At 40.0% G+C, this 22230-nt stretch overlaps 2 protein-coding genes and 1 non-coding gene across 3 annotated transcripts; 2 read left to right on the top strand and 1 right to left on the bottom strand.

Moving 5' to 3' along the window:
- Window positions 1-893: 893 nt before the first annotated feature.
- On the bottom strand, window positions 894-14402 carry NDUFS1 (NADH:ubiquinone oxidoreductase core subunit S1). Its single transcript, XM_068138363.1, has 19 exons — window positions 14258-14402; window positions 13396-13463; window positions 13080-13171; window positions 12306-12413; window positions 11147-11223; window positions 10973-11054; window positions 10749-10879; window positions 9694-9879; window positions 9128-9262; window positions 8607-8721; window positions 7509-7654; window positions 6840-6968; window positions 5880-6009; window positions 5237-5397; window positions 3548-3702; window positions 2713-2888; window positions 1841-1975; window positions 1579-1651; window positions 894-1263 (listed from the first exon to the last, which is right to left on the bottom strand). Exons 2-19 carry the CDS (start codon window positions 13457-13459, stop codon window positions 1172-1174), a joined length of 2187 nt encoding a protein of 728 aa, XP_067994464.1. The 5' UTR covers window positions 13460-13463; window positions 14258-14402; the 3' UTR covers window positions 894-1171.
- A 443-nt stretch (window positions 14403-14845) lies between these two features.
- Window positions 14846-18844, top strand: EEF1B2 (eukaryotic translation elongation factor 1 beta 2). The gene is made up of 6 exons (XM_068138364.1): window positions 14846-15002; window positions 15381-15503; window positions 16837-16960; window positions 17340-17406; window positions 17997-18122; window positions 18654-18844. The coding sequence occupies exons 1-6, from the start codon at window positions 14923-14925 to the stop codon at window positions 18806-18808; spliced, it is 675 nt and encodes a 224-aa protein (XP_067994465.1). The 5' UTR covers window positions 14846-14922; the 3' UTR covers window positions 18809-18844.
- Window positions 17188-17271, top strand: LOC137441553 (small nucleolar RNA SNORD51). Its single transcript, XR_010987432.1, has one exon. It is a non-coding gene; the product is annotated as a small nucleolar RNA SNORD51 (small nucleolar RNA).
- Window positions 18845-22230: the final 3386 nt, after the last annotated feature.

Below are 22230 nucleotides of genomic sequence, written 5' to 3'. Positions count from 1 at the left end.
CAAGGACAGGATAAGTAGGAAGAGTTTTCTTCCTGGGCAGAAGGAAAACATCTAAATTTTTGTTACTGAAACATTTTAAGGATGGAAGAAAAAAGGAATTGTATCAAACTAATGCTTCCACAGCAGCAATCCCATGCACTATTGTTCTGCATTGAAACATGTATCTGTTCCTCAAGCAAAGTTAAGATTTTTTTAATAAAGTTGGAAGTGATGACTTTATGATACTTTTTTTATTCACATTATTCCTGGATTACTCTAAACCTTATTACCCTAGTAACCTGTTGAAGAAGAGAATACACTTCTTCCAAACTTAAATTAACCAGCATAAATGAGGAGAGTGTCTGCCCTGAAGTAATTATAAAGCTTAAAAAAACCCAACCAACTAAAAACCATCCCACACAACCCCTTTCTCCACTTTGCTATAAAAAGATTAGTGCAGAGAGAAACTATTCTGAGGTCTTTTCTGTGTTTCAACTGGTGTAGCCAAAAGCCTTACCTCTTTGTCTTAAACTTTTAAGCAGTTTGGTATGAGGAGGTTGTTTTGGAAACATCAAAATTATTTTTTATTTCCTCCATGAGTTGTTTCTCAACTGGAAAAAAAAAAAAGAGGGGAGGGAAAATACACAGATATCTAGAGCAGCTGTACGTCTGAACACTGATGTAAATCAGGTATGTTTGACTCAAATCAAAAGAGGGACAAGCTGCTCTGAAAAAACATTACCAAAATAGCACGTTCACACTCACTAGCCCTGAAATTTCACATACCTGGATACTGTGAAAGAGGGTTACAATCTAGTATTTTTGCCATGTAGACTTGTTCCTATCAAATCAAGACTTACTGAGTTGCTCACTGAGTTCTTTTCATAGAAGAAGTGTGAGCTATACAAATTACATAGGTAATGGATTGTTTGGTATTATAATTTATTTGTATACAATCATTGTGTACTCTGCCTGTGGGTACAGTGAGTTGAGTGCTGCATGATCCCTCAGACAAAGCAACCATCCTATAATATTATGGGACTGTTTGAACTGATGACAATGTGAAGGAAGAAAAGAAAAATACAATGACCTGGCAAATATATTTGGGGTGGGGGACAGGGAAAGACCAAACAGTCACAGCAGTTAACTGCAACAAATACTTGGATGGAGGTGGGAGCAGTCTGGTTAGTCTCTAGCAGCTGGCTGGCTCGTCTACTGCATGAGCACCTTCAACAACAGCTTTCACACACTTGGCCATTGTCTGGGATGCTCTACTGATTGAATCTGAAAAAAAAAAAAGTCAAACATGTCAGTGTGTTAGAACTGTTCCTTTTCAAAATCATAAACAGGCACAAAGAGATTTAGTACAGGGCTGTGTTTAAAAAGGATAAAGAAAACTGCTTAGTTGAAAATACAGACAAATAGTCTGAGCTTTATGTATATTCCACATCAGTTTACTGAAAAATTTTGTTTCTTCAGAAGACTCAAATCCTGCATATCCTCCTAGTGGAAAGCTTTACATGCCTCATAAGAATCTTACTGTAAAACTAAATAGAATGTATTGTTGATTTCTGAGTGGAAAGGCCATACTGTACATACCTGTCATATAGAAGTCTTTTATTGTGAGCTGAGGTGGAACAAGTGGTTCAGCAAGAAGCTGTTGCTTCACTAACTGGCAGAAAAAAAAAGAAGTCAGGTTTACAATAGGAACTCATTATAAAGCATTTGTTTATTGAATTCTGCACTTAATGCAGGTCAAAAGATACTTGTAGTACTGCATATGAAGAAGACCCATTTTTAAAAAGAGCATCAAGCTATGTAAGAGCACTAAATCATGCCTAGATGCTTCAGCTTTGATTACCTTTGACAATTCATTTGCCTGGGTGAAGTAGTTAGCTTCTTCCACATCATCGTATCGAACCAGATTAGGAGATACTTCCTCTAAACGTTTCCGTATTTGATCAAGGTTCTCATAAGGCAAGGTCAACCCAGCCATCTAATTGATGGACAGAAAGAAATGCCATCAAGTTTAGGCATTTAATACTTACTGTTTTAGATGACCAATGCATCAACATACCTAAAGCACAATCAGGAAAAATCTGCTCCTGAAAACACAGGCAATTATAATAATGTACAAACTCAAGCATCCACAGAATTCTGATGGACTTCTCATGCCCACAGTTAAGACTTCCCAACATCAAAATACTAGGCTGTCCTGTTTGCTATACAAAGGAAAACAAGAAGTACTCTTCTCCTTACATACAAATATCATACTTTTTCCTTAGTCTACCATCAAATGAGATCAAAATTGATGCAATTATCAATGCATCCTGTTCCCAGTGATTCGTAAGCACGTATCTGACCTTATCTAATGATACTAGATCTTGTCTTCAGAGTTCATGTTGCTTGCTTTCTAAAAAGAAACTGTATCCTCCCACCAGTTTCCTGTACAGCACTTCATGAAGATTTTCTGAATTTGCACACAAAGCTTCACCCCTTACATATTCCAGTACCATACAGCAGCTACAATATTAGTGCAATCCTCAAAAAGGAAACAATTTGATTTAACGTAACAGAATTAACAAAGGATTCAATATAAAACATTACTTTTTAGGACTACAGTCAGCTATTTCCCTGAAAATGGAACTCCCTTGTGAAAACACATTTCAATATAAAAGGAATTTAACCTCTGGGTATACTTTTATTAGAAGCAATTTATAACAGCAACAGTACCTCAGAGACAGCTCTAATAATTCTCCAGTCTTCCCTTGCCATCCCAGGTGGTGTTACTGCTACTCTTGTCTGCTGGGCCCTACCTTCAGTATTCACATATGTGGCTGCCTTCTCTGTATATGCTGCTCCTGGGAGAATAACATCAGCCATCGGAGCTCCCACATCCCCATGATGTCCTAAATAGATGGAAAGAGGAAACAACACACAATTTTATAAGATGGAAATAAATCAAAATAAACACTTTGCTAACACAATAAAGAATTCCTGTTTCCCCAGAAAAAAAACCCAAACGTTTCTAAGGTCTTCTTAACCAGTAACATAAAGCCTGTTAGGCTGACTACTCTGAGGTCTCACTTGTCTAATACTTTAGGGACAACAAATGAACTAGAAGCAGTAGTAAATGGCTGTTCAGTTTCTATAGCCACTCAGCTGTGGGCGTACTCCTCAAACAAGGATGCTTAGTGAATTAAAACCATGTTTTGGTGTAACAGAACAGTTGGGGAATCAATGCCATTTTGTCTGCCACCTTTGAATCTGTGCTCCAGAAGACCTAACTAGCTTACAGTGCTTTACTACTTATCAACAACAGAAACAGGTTACCAAATATGTAACCAGTATCTCAGTTATGTGTTGAATTAAAAAAAAAAAAAAAAAAACACCACAACTTTATGGACAAGACTCCTAAGTTGGGTGATGCATCACTTTGATAGAGTAGAGCAGAATAAAAGACTAGCATTCATTGAAGGGTCAAATATATTTGTAAAATATGCCAGTGTTTGAGCTTTCTCTCCAGCTATGACACAGCAACATTTCTTAAGTTACAGCTCCTGATTACCTTGATAGATGATAAAACAATCCTTTGGCAAATCCTGGCGGGTTATACAACCTGAATCTGCTCCCAAGAGATACAACACTTTGGGAGGATTCTTCCTAATTGTCTCTACTCCTGGTTTGAAGCCCAGATCCAAAGCAGCTACCTGGCTTGCAACCCTGTAAAAATAAATGTATAATGACTTTAAGTTAGTTCAGAATGCCCTCTCTTCCATCAGAACAGACTTAAGTTCTTTTTTTTTTTTTTTTTTAACTAAATATTACAGAGGGAGATTAAGAGGTCTCCAATAGTAACAGAACAAGAAGGAAGCATAATCAGCTGAAGATTTTGACAGGAGTATTTGACAGAATATCATGTTGGTTTTGCATTTGGACAAACCGATGCCATTTGAAGAAATCTTGCCTATTTAAGATGAAATAGAAGAATAAAGGCAGACGTTCCAACTCAAGGCCTAGTGGCAGGCCGCTCACTTGTCATCTGGAACAGCAAGGTTTACATTTCAGCATGAATTGAACTCAACAGGCCTTTAATTTAGGGTACTCATGAAGAAGATGAAATACCAGCTACTCTGAAGGATTTAAGACTTAAGACCCCCATTTTATCCTTTCATTTAATCACACATAAAATACTTTTAAAGAATGAAGTAATATTTTTTTTGCAGTCTTTTTCATTTTCAAAGGAAGCTTTGCATAATTCTGCATAATCAGGTGCCAGACTTACAATTATATTAAAAAAAAAAGTAAAAGCCTCTCTATAGATCCTTCACTGTTACTCACATTTGCCTGACATAGTCAGACATGTACATTACAGTAAGTTACAGTAAGTACATTGCTTCTTACACTTAAGGTAGAGAGGATGGTGCACCAAAAACATGAAAGTCAGTAATATGAAAGACACATGTAAAAAAAGTATTGTCAGTGTTCTTTAAATCATCAGTGTTTTGGTATTAAATGTTTCAGTTTCAACAGCAGGATTTTCTATTGAAATTTCCTTCAGAAGACTAAGCCCTGCTCTTGCCATACTAGTTTAATGTCTTTGAAGCTGCTTTTGGCAGGACTTTTGAGTCTATAAATCTGCATGCTATGACATTTGCTGAAATACTTTTTCCCTTACAGAGGTTATCAGTTTGACAGATGGAGCTTTAGAATGAGGAAAGAGAAGCTTGCCTATTAAAAGCAGTAATATCCCAATAAATCAAATAACTTAAGATCAAAACCCCTGAAATTAAAAGATTTGAAGCTCTTCTATTAAATATTCAGTTATGAAACTGCACAGTAAAAGGAATATTATGAGAAACCGTATTATTGAAATACACTTGCCATTTTGTTTGGTTTTCTTCCACTAGATAAAAACCAATCATTTTAGTAAGTAACATGGGTCTGCTGTGCATTCTACTGAGCACTAGGGCAATTTTATTAAGCTCTCTTGTGTTCTGTCCCTCTTAAATTCTACATTTAAAAATAATAGATTAATAAAATCTCATGGAGAAAAGTTTGCTAGGTTATGGAACCCTTATGGAACCCATTTCTATTAAAAAGTTTCTGATAGTTTGTACCTGCATTTTTTTGTATTCCCTGCAGGTTCTAACTGTGTAAACTGCTTGTGCGTACTCAAAGAAATGTGCACACATTCTGGTAACTTGTGTAAGCCCAGCTTGAGGGAAAGTGGCTCCCAAAAAGAACTAAAGCAAACCTGTGGAGGATGTTCATGACTTTCCAATCAGAACCAACACCGCTCTTAGTCCTGGCATTTTGTGCAATGGTGGAAACGGCAGCATGAATAGCTGCTCCATCACTGCGCTGCAGCGCTGCACTACCCACCACCACCACTGGCTTTTTGGCCTGGTCAAGGACCTGTGCAAGTAAAGAATCAAGAAATTCATTCCATAGCTCTGAAAACAGTTCTTGGTACAGATAACGTAATAAATCCCATTACAACTACACAATTCTCCCATGCAAAGCTACAGTTCTGAAACGGTCATGGTCACATTTAGAGATAAAGGCAAGAGCAACTATTACAAGGAGTACACTACCCTGTCAGTACATAGCTGTACCCTTGCTAAACAGTCATTTCAGTTCAGCAGCAGCTGAACAACCTGCTTTATGTAAGGAAATATTTCAGGAGTTTCCTGTGCTGCAAAGTTTTACACTTTTGAGTATATTAAACAGTTCACATACTTGGTGCACACTGATCACTACCTCATTTCTGCATTTGATTAAAAGCAAATAACCCCATATGCAACATGGTACTTCTCTTCAGATCTATCTCTGCGGGGAGCTTATTATTACTCCATGAAGATGAAATTTTAACAGTCACGCTCTTAAGTTGTGTGTACCTTAGAGAATGCATGTTTCCCAGAAGCAATGTCCTCAAGTATCTGTGGGGACTCTCCTAGATGATCATATGTGTACGTTAAATTTACAGGAGACCCAACAAGGGCCACTTGCAAGTCATTGTGAAGCCAGCTAAAAACAGAGCAAACATTTTATAACAAATTTTAGAACACAGTGTTTTTACTCAAACTTCTGCCAATTCAGCAAAAAAAAAGTTTTCACAAAATGAGACACTACAAATTTAAGACATATTTTCCAGAGTTAGGCAAAACCAAACCAAAGAGAATAAACCACCACACAGCTACTATTAAGTTTATTTAGCCTGTCGTAACTCTAAGCTACTTCAAAATTCATGTTAAGTCATTTGTATGAGGAAAGAATTCTAAATTTTACAGCATTCAGTTTTAGATATCCACTGATTTTTGGATAAACAGAGAAACATGTAGCTAGTTAGGAAAAAAAAACCCCTTATAGTTTCTCTTAGTGCAGACTTATAAAAACACATGAATCATTCATAAGTTTAATTGCATTTTTTACTCTCAAAACATTAAGGCCACTATTGTTTAAAATTATGTATTTTGGAAGATCTCAGCATTATGAAGGTCAGGCCTTATATAAATCTCATTTGTCTCCTGCTAACATATCTTGAAGTTGCATTAGTTATGTTCATTACTTGCCAAAGAAAAATGTTAAAATTGAATGACTACTTGTAACAAAGGATTAAATGTCTGAATATATGAACTTATGTGAAATGTTCAAGTAAGAATGAACAAAACACTACGGAGAGAAGACACACCCTTTTTCTACACATATATCACCAGTCCCTTTGCTAAAAGGTGAACTAAATCCAGTGAGTCCATCTAGATGAAAGCTCTCAACTTACTGCGTGAAGCTCCATTTGAGAGCCTCTGTATAAAATCCAGATGGATTCACATGTTTATTCACTACCAACAACTACAAACCTCTTTCGAATTCTAGCATTAAAAAGCGGTGCCTCAAAGCGTGGATTGGTGCCAACCAGAAGCAGGACATCTGCCTCCTCCACTCCAGCAATCTTGGTATTAAGCAGGTAGTTAGAGCGTAAATCTGTGCTATATCAAAAAGATAAAAGAAAGAAAGCGGATGGGAATTCATTATGTGGAAGGAATGAATATATGGTAAATGTTTTTTCATCTCAGGAAGAGGAAGAAGTCATTTCTCGATCTGAATTACTACCCCAGTAAAATATTAATGGGATTACAATGTAAGTATTTCCTACATTCACTGTAATTGTCAGCCTTCACAAACTTCATCTGCTGTTGCACAGTTTACAAGATCGTAATTCTACTGTAGTTGTCACAGAACAAATAGCAACAGACTAAATTACTCAATGTACAACAGTTCAACCAGCTTTTAGTAGCCTACTGTTAAACCGCAGCAGCCTCAACGTGTAGTAAAGTGTACAACCTTTGCTGTAATAGAGACTGTCCATAAATGCTCTCTATAAATCAATACTGCAAATTCAAACAAAGCCTGCTGATGCTTGGGAAAATGCTATCCTTCGTCATTTCAGACTCTGACAACGAGGTGATTTGCAGACTGGAGAGTTGATTAACATACTAATTACATACTAATTTTGTTTGAACTCTTACCCAGCCCCAGCAGTAGGGAAGACCTCTTCAGTGCAGAGTGTATCACAATTTACTCTATTCAATAAGTCTTTCAGAGCTATTAGCGCTTCTGCGTCCACCAGTCCTCCCACAATTGCTGCTACTTCTTTACCTTCAACAGCCTGTAGCTGTAGAGAGAAAGTATAACAACATGAGCTAAAGAAACCACTGCAATGAATTCCCATTTGGCCCAAGTAAACGTTTGTTACATTAGGCTGTGCCAAAGCTAGAAGTGCAACCACTGGTCTGATAACAGTGTCTGCCTTCTGCAAGGCAGCAACTCTAGGCCCTTCAGAATTCATGGTAAGCAATGAATAGCTCTCTGTATTCTATGCATTTCTCTCTCATTTGAGTTAATGCTTAGATGTGTCTAATTCCCACTTAATGGGGTGAGGAGAGAAGGACTGGTGAATGCTTTCACTTTAAAGAAGCTACAGTGCAGGCAGAACACAAACTTCCATAAAACGAGGTCAGGTAGTAAATTCAACTCAAAGTTATTATCCAAGAGGCAGTAGCTTTTGTTACAAACCCTGCTACTGTAGCATGGACAAAAACTTCTGTGAGGAAAGTTCAATTGCAGTTATTTTAATTCTACTTCATCCCACAAAAATTTTATCAACATCCAGTGCAGTGATGCAGCACTTCATTTAAGCAGCAATCACCACACAGGGAAAGCATTGAGGCAAGCACAGTTTAAATGCAAGTAATACAGAATAAACAGAAGTGGTGATAGCGTGGTTTAAATAAATTTAAAACTTCTTCAGATAGATCAAAATTGCTTCCTCCTAAATTTCTGAAGGAACAGTTTAGTTTCCTATTTAAATGAAGGTAATTCCTCTAGCAATGCCCAGATGAAATCACAAGAGGGCAAAGTTCTTCAGACAGTCTAATCCATGAAACCAGAAATAATACTCAAAAAAATAAATTTAAGTAGAAATACAGTGGATTTGAAGTCAAATGCTCCCTTCTAACCTTAAAATAAAAAGCCCTTTTCTATGTAACCATTTTCATATTAACCACTATAGTATGTCCAGCTTTAGAAATTAATTTTATGCTACATATATTGAAAATTGTTCTTACCACACCAGCAACACGAGTTAATACATCCTCCCATGAGACATAAACAAACAGTCCTTTCTCATTTTTCATCATTGGCTGAGTAAGCCTCTGGCGCTTCAGACCATCATAAGCAAACCTAAGCAAACACCACTAATATTATTAAAGATCAGAGACAAAGATAATTTGGTATACTAAATATTTTCTAAGATTGAGTTTTCTAACAGCTTTAATGAACATAGAAGAGAAACACAAGAAATATTTCCCCTGAAATCTGAACTTTTCCTTCTCAAAAAAAAAGGCAAAAATATGTGATACAAATAAAAAAAGTCCCTGGGGGGGGAGGCTACAAACAGAAATTAGAAAACTCAGAAACTTCACTTATAGTATTAAAAACATATTTTACCAATTATTCTTCACTGTAATTTCACAATGTTAGCAGTGGGATGCAGAAGTCAGTGCTACTGTGCACGTTTTTGGTTCTGCAAAGTGTGCTTCTAATGTATGCATAAACACAGATACAGCTACAAACACCTCTCACACACCTTGTTTTGTCAGAAATCCATTCCTCGTTGATATCTTCATGCAGCCTTGGCAAAATTCTCATCACTTCTCCAGTTCTTGTGCTCACTACAATGTTGCTTCCAAGGGCATCAAGAACATCAACTGACTCTACCTTCCTGTTTAAAACAAATAACCCATTTGCAGTTTCCTATATACAAGCAGCAACTGACTGCATAACAAACGATGTTTAGCTTCACATAATATGCATGTAAGAGTTTAGTTTGACAAGGTATTTTAAACAATATCCCAACAATTACTGAGTTAATGAATTTGAATTTTCCTTCATACACATTTTTTTACCGAGCAATCAGCACAATCTACAAGATTTAGGGCAAAAATCAGGGCACACGCTACAAACTGTAACATTCTTCCTTTTCTTGAATGAGTTGTGAGTCAATAACAGAATTGGTGTTAGATTCAGTCTGTGGAAAACTATACAACAAAACCACAGAGAATAAAACCCCTCAGTATCACAGATGAACGTATTCAAAGATAAAGTGTATGGCAGAAACAGAGCTGCATCTGCAGTATGAGTCAAGATACATACCTTGTCTCCCATGGACGTGCAGTAAAGGCATATGGCTTTGAGGTAAGAGCACCAACTGGGCAGATGTCAATAATATTTCCTGATAACTCAGACATGAACATCTTTTCAACATAAGTACCAACTTGCATATCATTTCCTCTGCCAGTTGTTCCCAAGTCATCTACCCCTGCAACCTCACTAGCGAACCTGGTTGAGGTGAAAAAGAATGAAAAACAAATCTGGAATGTATACCATCACCACAGCACAGCTTTAACCCTTCTCATTTTCCTAAGATAAAATATTAACCTTACACTTGAAATATACCATTAAGAAAAAAATAATAATTTAGATGTATCAGTCAGTGCCAACATACGCAGGACTGTACGTCTGCAGAATTTTCATTCAGGCAGGGCTACAAAAATTAGGTGGAGTTAAATCAAAAGACAGAGCTGCTTAGTGCTCATTCAATTTCACAGTCTGAGTCCAAGGTTAGACCTGACTAACAAATTCTTTCTAGAACTAGGCAGGTACCTTGTGGTTTTTTCATCTGGCTCAGATTAGCTGGTATTGAATCTCAAGACTACAGGACAGCACAAATATAGCTACCAGAGGCTGTCAAGAGTAAATAAATAAATCTTGCAACCACAGATGAGAAAGTCACTTACTGTTTTAAAAATCTGTTCTGTCACTAACACCATGGGACCAATTCTGCCCTATAGAATTCAGATTTCATTTTCAGGTTTTTACTCTCCCTGTCTCTATTTCCTGCATGACAGCTGTCTGATAGCTCTGGGAAACCTGCTGTCACAGTATCACAGTATCACTTAGGTTGGAAAGGACCTCGAGGATCATCGAGTCCAACCTATCAACACAGACCCCATGCCTAGACCATGGCACCAAGTGCCACGTCCAATCTCCCCTTGAACGCCTCCAGTACAGTCCCCAGCCTGTCAGTCCCCAGCAGAAATAAATTTCTTAATTACAGCTAGAAAAGAAGTTTAAAAGTGTATGACAGTAGCACCTGATACAAATATGCCTGTCCAGTACACTCTCTACTAAAAAAGCAAGGGTGTTACCTGATACATCGAGTGCACTGTATACACCGAGTCATGATTGTCTTGACTAACGGGCCAATGTTCTTGTCCTCCACCGCACGTTTTCCCTCTCTAAATCTACTCCTATCACTGCCAAACATCATTGATTGATCCTAAAACAGACAATGGAAAACAAACATATTCAGGCTGTTGGAAAGAAAAGAGTACTAATATGTAAGTCTACACAACTTAATTGGATATTGTACCTGTAGGTCACATTCTCCACCCTGATCACAGATAGGACAGTCCAATGGGTGATTTGCCAGCAGGAACTCCATTACACCCTCTCTGTTGGGTTCAGGAATTAAAGTGAACATCAGCATGGTATCATTTAGCAAACAGTATAAGTAATCAGCTATACAAAGCTAAAAGAAAGGTACCTTGCTTTCCTGGACTTCTCAGAATTTGTCAGTATGTTCCAGCCCTTCATAACTGGCATGGCACAAGCAGCAACTGGCTGCAATCATAAAAAAGCAAGCACAAACATAACATATTTCTTCTCAATATAGGCACAAACCCAAATCTTCCCCTCCCTCCAAATTCTGTTATTAATTTAACATGTAGAAATAAAAAAGTCTCTGCAAGGAAAAAAAAATAGAAAATCTCACCAATAACAGTAACTAGAAACCGTATTTATAAATATCTGCTACATAAAAAGGTTAAATTAGTTGCAATTTTTAAAGCTGAAAAATTTAGTTTTAGATTCTGTTTCAAGTAGTAGCAAGAAGAAAGTTTTAATAGACACAAGACAAAGCAAAAAGATTCAGCAGAGGTCTGTAGAACTTCTAGAACTGAAGCTCAGAGAGTGCATAATTTACAAGCCATATATTTGGACAAAAGCTGTGTAAAGAGTTTTGGTATAAAATTGTTCACAAGGTTACTGAAAGATTTAACAAAAGCTCCTGCTTGAAAGTGAATCCCCTCCTACTTTACAGTCACACTGTGAGATAGATCACAACCCAAAGTTTCCAGGGAGGCAAAGCTCAAGCTGTGGAATTCACGTTGAGGTGAGCTAGAGTTTTATGTGTATATAAATGTGTAATTCAAGACTGAATACCGAAAGAAAGCCTCAGCTATATGCCCATATTTCTTAATAGTGCTGAAGACAGCGATCAGTCCTGAAGTCAACTACTATCTTACAACAGAAATCAATAATGCACTGATATAAACTAGTGAGTAAATACAATGTCTACTTCACTAGAACAAACCTGCAGACACTAAACCTACAGCTGCATTCATAAGGTATTCGTTTGTGTAGTATCAGTGGAAAATGTGCTGTTGAAGCCTACATTACAGAACATAAAAACCTATCTACCTGAAAATGCACAGCTATCAAATGCGAGTAATCTGTAAGAATCTGAGAACTGACTTTGATCCAGAGGCAATTGCTGTGGTCCAGTGGGGAAAAGGGAAAAAAACTGCTCTGAGCCACTAAGTGAAAACAATTTGTGTACCAATGATAGTATGATTACTTGCAAGATTTAAAGTAGGCTTTAAGTGCAGCAGAGAATCACAATTCCTGTGAAACACACAGAATACCTTTGGAGCTTTCTCTATTTCCACAAGACACATCCTACAGTTTCCAGCAACAGAGAGACGATCATGGTAACAAAAACGAGGAATCTGAACTCCAGCCTTTTCACAAGCCTAGAAGGAATAAGAAATGAAAGTAAAAAAATTACTTTAGACCCCTACTGAGAGTACTCTAATTCCTAAATATCCAAAGCATGAGAGATACGTTTTTTAAATAAACAGCATGTACTTTCACATTATAACTCATTATACCACATCCCCCCTTAATGACTTCTTAAAAGAAGATTAGAAAAGAGATCTACTTGGGCTGGGAGATCCAGATTACATTTCTTCCCACACCAAGAACAAAGGCAGCAAAGGACCAGCACTCTGAATCATAAGAACTAATAACCACAAGGAGGCAATCCCTCATTTACCTGAGACACCACTTTAGTAAGATACAAAGTTAAAAGGTTCTGAAAGACTACCAGATGACACAGTTCAGAGCTAGAAATTCAACCAGAAGTTATCCAAGTGTGTTATTGCATCACATTAATTTTTGCAGCTGAAGTTCATGTTGCATGCATCTTCTTTCAGCCAACCATGGCAGATGCTTCTTTTCCAGTGACTCCTCAAAAGAATTTCTGGCACATGAAATCACATCACAGTGAGGGAAAATACCCTTTAGAGAATTGCAAGAAACAACATGAAGGCTTTTGGGTTGTTTGCTATATAGAAGATAAGATGCTGACAAGACATGAGTCAGAGTCCAAATAAAATTCAGCATGCCAGCCCTCACACCTGAAGTACTGTGGTTCCTGGGTTCACCAACACAGGATGGCCATCTACAAACACCTCTATTTGGTTGCTGGCTTCTGTTGCTGTTGTACGTCCTAAGAGACATGGAGAAAGAAAGGAAAAGTTTTCAGTTACAGCTAAATACAAACCATCAGATCCCATGCTCCTTATCTTACAGTACTGATACAATTCCAGTTCTAGAAACAGTGCAACATAGAACTCAAGAACTGCAAAGTACACATACAGACCCTTCAATAAGTCAAACACACCTGAATTTTATCACTATCAATACACACATGCATAAACTAGAGACCCTTACCACACACTTTGGAGGACTGGGCAACCCCAGCTAAGGTCCTGCGGACAGCAGGTAGGCGAAGCATGGTCCTTTGGCAAGAAAGAAAACAGCACTAAGTTTTCATCAGTTCAAATGTTTGCTGATAAGATTTCTAAGAGGCAGAGTAAAAGTTTCTACAGCAGTTACAAAAAAGTGTGTCGAGCTGTGCTGCTTTCCTAAATTGCAAGACAAAGATAACTTCATGTAACTACCTATTCTTTATATATATGTCACCTTACATTATCATAAAATCATAGAATAACAGGTTGGAAGGGACCTCAGGGATCACCTGGTCCAGCCTTCTTGGGAAAAGACGCTGAACGTCATGATGATGAACAGCAGGCGGCCCAGCTCCAGCCACTAACTCTGCAGGAGCTGCCAGGAGTAGGGAGTAGGAAGGCCGCACAGCCATCGAGAACAGGCGGCAGCTTCACTGCAATAGGATCGTGTTTACAAACAGGGCAAAAGCACACGACGGGAGCTCCGCCGCTGCCGTCGCGAGGGGCGGCTGCGGGCAGGTATCAAGCAGGCCGTCCACCTGCAGCGGGCCAAGGCGCGGGGCCCCGCCCGCCCGTTCTCCCCAGTTCCGCACCCTTAGGGTCGGAGCCGGGGTCTTGCCAGACAGCACAACTCGGCGTAAAGCCCCGCGTCCGCGTCCCTGTCCCTGCCGGCGGAGCTACCAGGCGAGTCCCGGGGCGCTCCGCCACAGCGCCGGAGCCGAAGGCACAGCCCGCGGCAGCGCCACCCGGCGCGGGGGGTCACCTTGGAGGCGCCTCCCCCACATCTCTCCGATCCCGGGCTACCGAGACACCGCCGCCGGCCCTGCCGCGGCCGCTACCGTTACCTGGCGCGAGACGGGCGGTGGAAGTACCACAACCTTCTGCACCGCTGCACAGGATACCGTCCGCCTTGGCCTCTATGGCGGCAGCCTCGGGCTTTTCCGTCAGCCCCAGAGACTCCTTCGGCAATCTCCGGAGGCAGCAGCCTCAGCGACGCCTGTCGCTTTCTGACGTATGAGTTCGGTAACCTTCGGAACTAAGGGCTTCGGGTATTTCCGTCAGATTATCGGCGACCGATAGCATTCGGCAATTTCCGCTGTTCTCCTGCCGCCTTTGCGGCCACCGTCAGACACGTCACCATCAGCAATTTCCGTCTTCCTCCGCTCTTTCTTCTCTCAAATTCGAATGTTGGGGGGGGAGGGGACGAAGGACAAGGAATGTTGCGGTACCCTTTTACACTGTAAAGCTTCCTGCTCTTTATCGGTAACTTCATATTTATAACTCTGAGCTTTCCCCACTCTTCTAATATCCAGTCCTCTGCGCGGCTTGCGCTAAACCCTAGCAAACCTGGGGAACTACTTTGCAGGTTTTTGCGGATGGATACGAGGACGTTCACGTCAGAGAGGAAACCGAATGCTATATAAGGGGAACGCAGAAGCTGCCGGGTCTCTTTGCGCGGCGTTTGGGCCAGGCTTGGAGGCTGTAGCGTTTGTGTCGCGCTGCTGCCATCATGGGCTTCGGGGACCTTAAGTCCGCCGCTGGCCTCCGGGTCCTCAATGATTTCCTGGCGGACAAGAGCTATATCGAGGGGTGAGATGCGGCTGGGGGAGTACTGGTGTCCGGGAGAGACGAGCCTGGCCAGGCCGTGGTGTGGCCCGCTGGCCTGGCGAGACCCAGCGCGGGCGGGAACCGTGCTGTCGCGGGGGGCTTGAGGGGCGCGTGTGCTTCGGTCCCCAGCAGCTGCTGCCACCGAGCCGCTGTAGGCGGCGCAGCACGGAGTTGGCCGAGTTCCTGGGCCGCCACAGCGTGCCCGCGGTGCCCAGCCTGGCGGCCTTCGCGCGCTTAACGTGGCGCTCGCCGGCAGGCCTTGCAACAGGCCTTGCGGCGGGCACACCTGAGTTGCTGCTGTGGCAGCAGCACTTGTTCCTTCGTGCACCGAGGGGGTTAACTTCGGCTTGTTCTCCGCAGGTACGTCCCTTCTCAGGCTGATATAGCAGTCTTTGAAGCAATCGCTGCCCCACCTCCTGCAGACTTGTATCATGCTCTTCGGTGGTACAATCATATTAAGTCGTACGAAAAGCAAAAGGCAAGGTATGGTTGAACTGCGAAGCTGGAATATTGTGTACAAACTGGCTTATGAAGTACTACATTTGCTCCTTCGAGTTTGAACCACCACTGTTTTTCAGTGATGCTATGTTGCTTTTTGTGTTGTTGAAACACGAGGAGCTGTAGAAGCACAGCCTCTACTGTCAGTACGTCAAGCTTTTCACTTAGAGTTTAAGCAACTTAATTTTGCGTTTTGTCAGTTGCTAACATTTCTGCTAATGTTTATAGGAAAAGCTTGGGTTTTTTTTGTAATTAACCCAATAAAGACATCAGGAAAGTAGATTAGAAATTGCTACAGGAGTCTTTAAAGATAACTATACGGTATGTAGATGTTAAATAAGGAAAATTACTGGTTTAGGCTTTTAGTCATGGAAGATAAAATCTGTGGTTTGCAGTGTAGAAGCACATATGAAGGTGAGGAAATATGAAAGAACTTTATCTTTTTTCTTTTTTAGTGATATTAGTGTTCATGAAAGGTGCTGTATTGACATCCATGGAGACTGCAGGCCTCTCTAAAAAGGTACAGCATAGGAGCATAGGTGGTGTCTACGCTGCCACCTCTATGTGCCTCAGTCCTATTTGGAAGGAACTCTTGCAAAGTTGGGTGGCTCAGTCACCAGTCTGTTTCCAAAACTCTTAAAATGCTAAATGGGGCTGAGATGACAAAGCTGCTACACAAAGTCACTCTCTGGAAACTACAGAAAACGGTTCCTGAACACTGAAGATAGTTTTGTGACGCTTCTAACAGCAGTACACAGTAGCAATAGAGCTACAGGGTTGTTCTAAGATTGCAGAACTGTATGAGCTGTAGGAGAATTAACTCAGGGAATTCTGGTCTCTGTGTGCTGTTGAAAGCTAGCTTTTCAGAGTAGGGCATTCACTGACTCTTAAAAGTCACAGGATCAGTTATGTTGCAACAACCTGTTTCCTATCACTTGTTAGTTTTTAAATGAAAATATTTGTAAGGAAATGTGAACAAGAAGTTGATGACTCTTCCTGCACATAATGTAATGCAGATACATGCTTTCAAGAAAGCTTTTTCTAGCCATATACTCAGGTGGAGCAGCAGTGTTGGGCAGGATCATGTCAGCTTAGGTGAACAATCTTGGAATGTGGGATTTGCTCTAGTCTCAACTAGTATGTCAGGAACATTGGGGATTGTCTTTGGGGAGGTTCTGTTTTCAAGTAGTGGGAATTAGATACTTTTGTTTGTTTAGCACAGCAGTTTTACTTTGAGTGCACTTGTAGAGTCATTGAAAATTGCCAGTATTTATATTGACGTTTGGGTAGGTCCCTAAAATCTGCTGTTTCCTTTCAGCTTGCCAGGAGTAAAGAAGGCTTTGGCAAAGTATGGCCCTGCTGACGTTGAGGACACAACAGATGCAGCCACAGATAGCAAAAATGATGATGACATTGATCTTTTTGGATCTGATGATGAGGAGGTACTTGTGACCTTTCTGTATTATAGTTGGGTGGGTTTTTTTATAAATACCCAGCTATGCAAATTTTTTGCCTTAATAGGTATCAATTACTTAAGTTGATGATCTTGATACCAGATCCTGCTTTGAACTCTCAATTCAGCTGTCTTTGTAGAGCAGAAAAGCTTGACATGTAAAAACTCTGAGATAGAAAGGCACATGTTGCAATGAACTGTCTTGTTTAATTTTGACTGGTTCCATGATGAATAAAACAAAAAATCACCATCTTTCGGCTGATGGTTGTGATGATTTGTTTTTGCCTGAGCAGACACCAGTCAGTTTGGTAATGCTTTAAAGATGTGGAGATTTGGTGCTTTTTCGTAACTTCAGATTTCTCTCTTAGGAAAGTGAAGAAGCAAAGAAGCTGAGGGAAGAACGCCTGGCCCAATACGAATCAAAGAAGTCCAAAAGTATGTCTACCAAGAGCTTGTCTTTTATGCTTGGGTTAATGTTCATGCATTTGAACAGGATATCTAGAAATACTAATTAACTGCCATTGATACAATTGACTGGAATGAAACGTGAGTAATTGGCTTCGTTTGAATTCCCTCTGAGCTTAGCCTTTCCCATAGCAGATGGGAACCTTAACAAAATTTTTGCAGCTGAGTTTTCCATATAAATGAAGATAACCCTAAGATTTTTGTTGAAGCTTTAGAGAAAAGGCTGCAGTTTTCAAGTCTCTCCACAGGTACTGGTCTGGAACTGTTCAGAACTTAACAGTTGCAGTATTCCCCCTGTGGAAAAATAAATTGTTACACAGCATTAAGCTCCTACTCGGATCCTCTGACAAGGACTTCCTATGTAACAAACAATTCTATCTTAGTGTTTCCTTTATGAGTCTCTTTCACAATAACATCTATCTAAATCTTGAATGTTGGGTACATGCATAGCTTATACTTAATGCAGTGCATGTAGGTACAAGGGGCCTGTCACAGCTATGTGAGGAAGTTCATGAGGTTTTGAATATTTCTAGCTTTTAATGGTGGTTTTCTTTCCCCAGAACCAGCTGTTATTGCCAAGTCATCAATCTTGCTTGATGTAAAGCCTTGGGATGATGAGACAGACATGGCCAAGCTGGAGGAATGCGTTCGAAGCATTCAAGCAGATGGCTTGGTCTGGGGATCATGTAAGTAAAACATTTGAAAGCAGGGAAGAAGGAGGTAATACAGTCTCTTAAGATAGTGTATAAATGGGCAGACTTGCAGTCAATGTTTGCTGATCTGTGAAAATGTTGGTAGATAAAACAGGTGCAGAAACTGCAACACTATGGGACTTCAGTATCTTGACATACTCAGAAAGGTGTAGTGGTGCAGCAGCCAGGTGAAGATTCAAGTACAGGTCTTAGAACTTGGGCTCTGCTGTCCTGCATGATCCCTAAGCATTTCTTGATGCAGTAAACAAACACCCATATACACACAGCAATGGGTTGGGGGAGGGACCACACACAAAAAACCCCCATACCTTTTGACCACCTTGTAATGAATGCTCTGATGTTGATTAAGCAGTCTGTGATGTGGAACATACTACATTTGTTCATAAAACAAGACTGCAGATGAATTTTGGTCAGTTCAGTCTTAGATCTGTGTTTTGAAGAGATTCCACCAATCAAGCAGTACTAAATGCTTTGCTTTTTTTTTTTTTTTTTTTTCCCCTCCAGCCAAGTTAGTACCAGTTGGCTATGGTATCAAAAAGCTTCAGATCCAGTGTGTTGTTGAAGATGATAAAGTTGGAACAGACATGCTGGAAGAGAGAATAACAGCTTTTGAAGATTATGTACAATCAATGGATGTAGCTGCTTTCAATAAGATTTAAGTCTTAATACATCTAGAATAAATGCAATTGCAAAAATTGGGCTGTGTCTGTGGGCAATTTAAACCCAGGGTTTATTCTGACTCATAAATGTGAAACTTGGTTGATGGGTAAAGTAGAAGCTAAACCTGAATGTCAGGCTTGCTCTAGCACCCCACCATAGTATCCAAGAGCACAAGCAAAGGAAATAGAAGGCTGATCTGAAATGTTGTTTGCTCCATTTATTGGATAAGTTGCTACTCTGGAAATCTGTAATCCCTCTGGAAGGGAGGCATGGTTTTAAGGGAAAAGAAAGGCAAACTACAAGTTAAGGGTGGTGACTGCACAAATACATTATGGCTTTTGTCAAAAGCTAAAACTTTGCTTCATAGAGGGAGTGGAGATGAAGGTAAGTGCAGTGCACTGGAGGTGACAGGATAGTGAAACAGTTTTTATTGGACCCGAGTCTACCATGGTACTCTCATATGTGTATTTGGAGTGATTTTTCTGTGAGATGAAAACATTTGCAATGACATTACTTCAAACATACCTTTTCTGGGGCTTCTTGCTTAGTACACTAAATAATAGTGTTGATAAAAACTGCTTTTTTATTCCAAAGTGTGTGTGGGTCCTGTGCCTTTACTAGCCTGGGCAGGCAGGTGTTACGAAAGGTGCTATGAAGACAGAGGCGACCAGGGGGCAGCAGACACCTTCCACGCGGGCTGTAAGGCACTGACCGAGCATTGGCTAGTGCAGAGACTGCAGGCTTCAGCTACTGCATATGGGTCATCTACTTGAAATAGGCTCCAGGCTAAAACCAAAAAAAATTCAAATATTAAGTAGCATAATTAACACCAGTTTGAGCAGTTTATGTGGCTCCAGTTTCGTTTCTTGCTTGAGATATTTCTGTAAAGATTGAAGAACCTATCATAAATAAATTGGTCTCTAAAAATCTATCTATAGAACTGATAGAAATACAAAAACTGTCAAAAGTTGTGAAGCTTTTAGGCAAACGTTTCTAGGACTTCTGTTCAACTGAGAATTGTGACCATGAAATGGAACCCTTTTTTGTGCTGTGTTGGTCACTGGAACTAATGTGTAGTCCTGAAGCCTGACAGCAGCAGCTAAAATAATTTCTGTCACAGAGCATGTGTGCAGTTACCTGGCACAGCAGATTCTGCTCTTTTTTTGTTCAAAGGACTGCCGCTTTCAGATTATGTAAGAGCTTTTGTTTCATAATTTTTCTCAAGGAAAAAACAAAACGCTTGCCTGACAGAAGTTTAAAATGTGATTAAAGAATTCAAAGTAATTTTATAGGCTTCATTCTTATCTTCCATAAACTTTTAAAGGACTAGATCCATTCTATGTGTAGTAAATGCACAATACCCTTTCTGTGTCAGTTTTCTAGCTGTGACTTCTGCTAAATCATAGGTTAGTTTTAGTGATCTTGTGCATTAAAATGCATCAGAAAAAATGAAATACAAAAATGTATTTTTTTATTATCTTTGGCTGTCACTATTTCTGACTTCCTGTTGAATGTGTTTCTTGCCTTTAAACTCTTCCTGATGTAGAAATTAAGGCTCTGAGTGGATTAAATGGTGTAATAGACTGATTTATAGACTTGTAACATGGCTAACAGTGGTGTGAGCCCACCCATTTGGCCTGACAAACTGGATTTCTGTGTGTTTAATTTATGCTAAGCATGCATGTACAAACTTGAGTGGCTGGGATTTCTTCTGTTGTCCCCCCGTCCCCCCTTAATGTTAAAAGGAAACTTGCTGCACAGAAACAGAACTATGGAGAGTAGTCTACCCAGTTAAAAAATGGATGGGTATGGGGGCAGGAGAAGTCCACAGAATCCACTTTGCTGGGAGTGTCTGGGTATCTGCTGGCATACTGCTGTATTGTCTGAAAAACCCAAGATGTTAGTATAAATGACACTCTTCCATCACAAGTCTACCCCATAAGTGAAAGAGCAGCAGAGCTGTTCTGTAAATATGTTGATACATAGGAAAGGGATTCAGTGGAAGTGTTGATTACAAACTGATCTACATTGCCATCTCCAGAAGTGCAAACTGTTCAGGAAGTAGATAAGAGAAATAAAGTGTCAATAGCTACTCTTGAGTTGGTGGCTGATCATGGAACTGTTTACCACGAAGTGTTTGGTTTGGGTTGGTTTTTGGTGTGTGTTTAGTTTTGTTCTTAATGGCACGATAAAACCCCTTTATCTGGCCTTTTTCCCCATGGTGGCGAGTGGAACAAAAATTTCTCAAAGTAGTCTAGAAATGTTTTAAACACTTGGGGAAAAGAAACTTGAGTTACCTTTTGTTTGGGTGACTTTCATTACTCTTGGAGGTAATTCTGTAAGGGATCTTGGTGTGAAAGAAGTAGGAGTTACATTGCAAAATACTTAATCCAACCAGGGGCGACTTTCTCCTTATTGGGTTCCATTTTGTTGTCTGCTTCTGGGGAAGCTTTCTGATAATACATGCAAGAGAGCATATGTATGTTCCCCCATTTGAAACACCAGTCTCTTTACTATATACAGTAATATCTTTGCTCACAGAGATCATGTGCAAGGTGGCCTACATAAACCTTCATTCCTGCAGTAGGGGGAGTCAGGGATTGCTTTCACTTTCCAAAATCTTTGGGAAAGAGCTGTTCTAAAAAAGGGACAGTTGCTGCCTATTACAGGGAAAAGCAAATGAACACACTCTTTAGAAACAACAAAATTTTACTACTTCACTGGGCCTACTGTCAGGAGAGCAGTTCTAATACATCATTCTTACTTAAAAGGATGCCAAGAAACACATGAAGAAAACCTGCAATATGTTTGGTTTAGGCACGTTGATCAGCACAGTGCCAAAATATGATGCAGCAGGCACCAAATGACTGGATGAGTGCTGCTTACCAACATTGCCAAAGTGAAATACACTGAAATTCCACTGATTCTGTTTGACACTCCCAGGCCTTGAAACCAGAGCCCAAGGAAATGGTTACAGACCACAGATTTTCTATTTGTACAGCTACAAATAGTGGATGTGCTTATGCCTGGGTATATGCATATATTATACAAAAGCAAGCCATGGAAACTAGATCATCTGAAAGGCAGTTTTATTCTATATACCTGTGCTAATAACAAAGAAAAATGTTTCAAATTTACTCAAAGCTTTATGGTTTTACTGGAGTTTTGTCCCACATTCAACTTCTTGAGTGGTATTGCATCAGAAATTTGTCTACTCCACTTAACATATTTGCAGTTTGTGTATGTGATTCTACAGCAAGCAACAAGCTGGAACAGAATAAAGCACAACTGGAACTACTTAATGTTTCTTCTGGGAGTGGACACTAATTCCTGGATGCACTGTCTTGCCTCTCATTTGGCAAAGTTCAAATTTGGCTGTAGACTTGTAGCAGAATATTGTTGGTTTCACTCTCTTTATTTT

The sequence above is a fragment of the Melanerpes formicivorus genome, unplaced genomic scaffold (assembly GCF_026170545.1).
Source record: "Melanerpes formicivorus ecotype bairdi unplaced genomic scaffold, bMelFor1.0.p_v2 SCAF_5, whole genome shotgun sequence".
Classification (NCBI taxonomy): Eukaryota; Metazoa; Chordata; class Aves; order Piciformes; family Picidae; genus Melanerpes; species Melanerpes formicivorus.
The sequence above is the reverse complement of the archived record's forward strand: the minus strand, read 5'-3'. Positions and strand labels throughout refer to the sequence as shown.

Coding starts and splice junctions, on each gene's coding strand:
- NDUFS1 (XM_068138363.1), bottom strand. CDS start 13,459: ATGCTTCGCCTACCTGCTGTCCGCAGGACCTTAGCTGGGGTTGCCCAG. Junction 11,055..11,146: donor GAGAAGTCCAGGAAAGCAAG/GTACCTTTCTTT, acceptor TGAACCCAACAG/AGAGGGTGTAATGGAGTTCC. Junction 2,889..3,547: donor TTGTTTTATCATCTATCAAG/GTAATCAGGAGC, acceptor CCATCTATTTAG/GACATCATGGGGATGTGGGA.
- EEF1B2 (XM_068138364.1), top strand. CDS start 14,923: ATGGGCTTCGGGGACCTTAAGTCCGCCGCTGGCCTCCGGGTCCTCAAT. Junction 15,504..16,836: donor TACGAAAAGCAAAAGGCAAG/GTATGGTTGAAC, acceptor GTTTCCTTTCAG/CTTGCCAGGAGTAAAGAAGG. Junction 17,407..17,996: donor CGAATCAAAGAAGTCCAAAA/GTATGTCTACCA, acceptor TTCTTTCCCCAG/AACCAGCTGTTATTGCCAAG.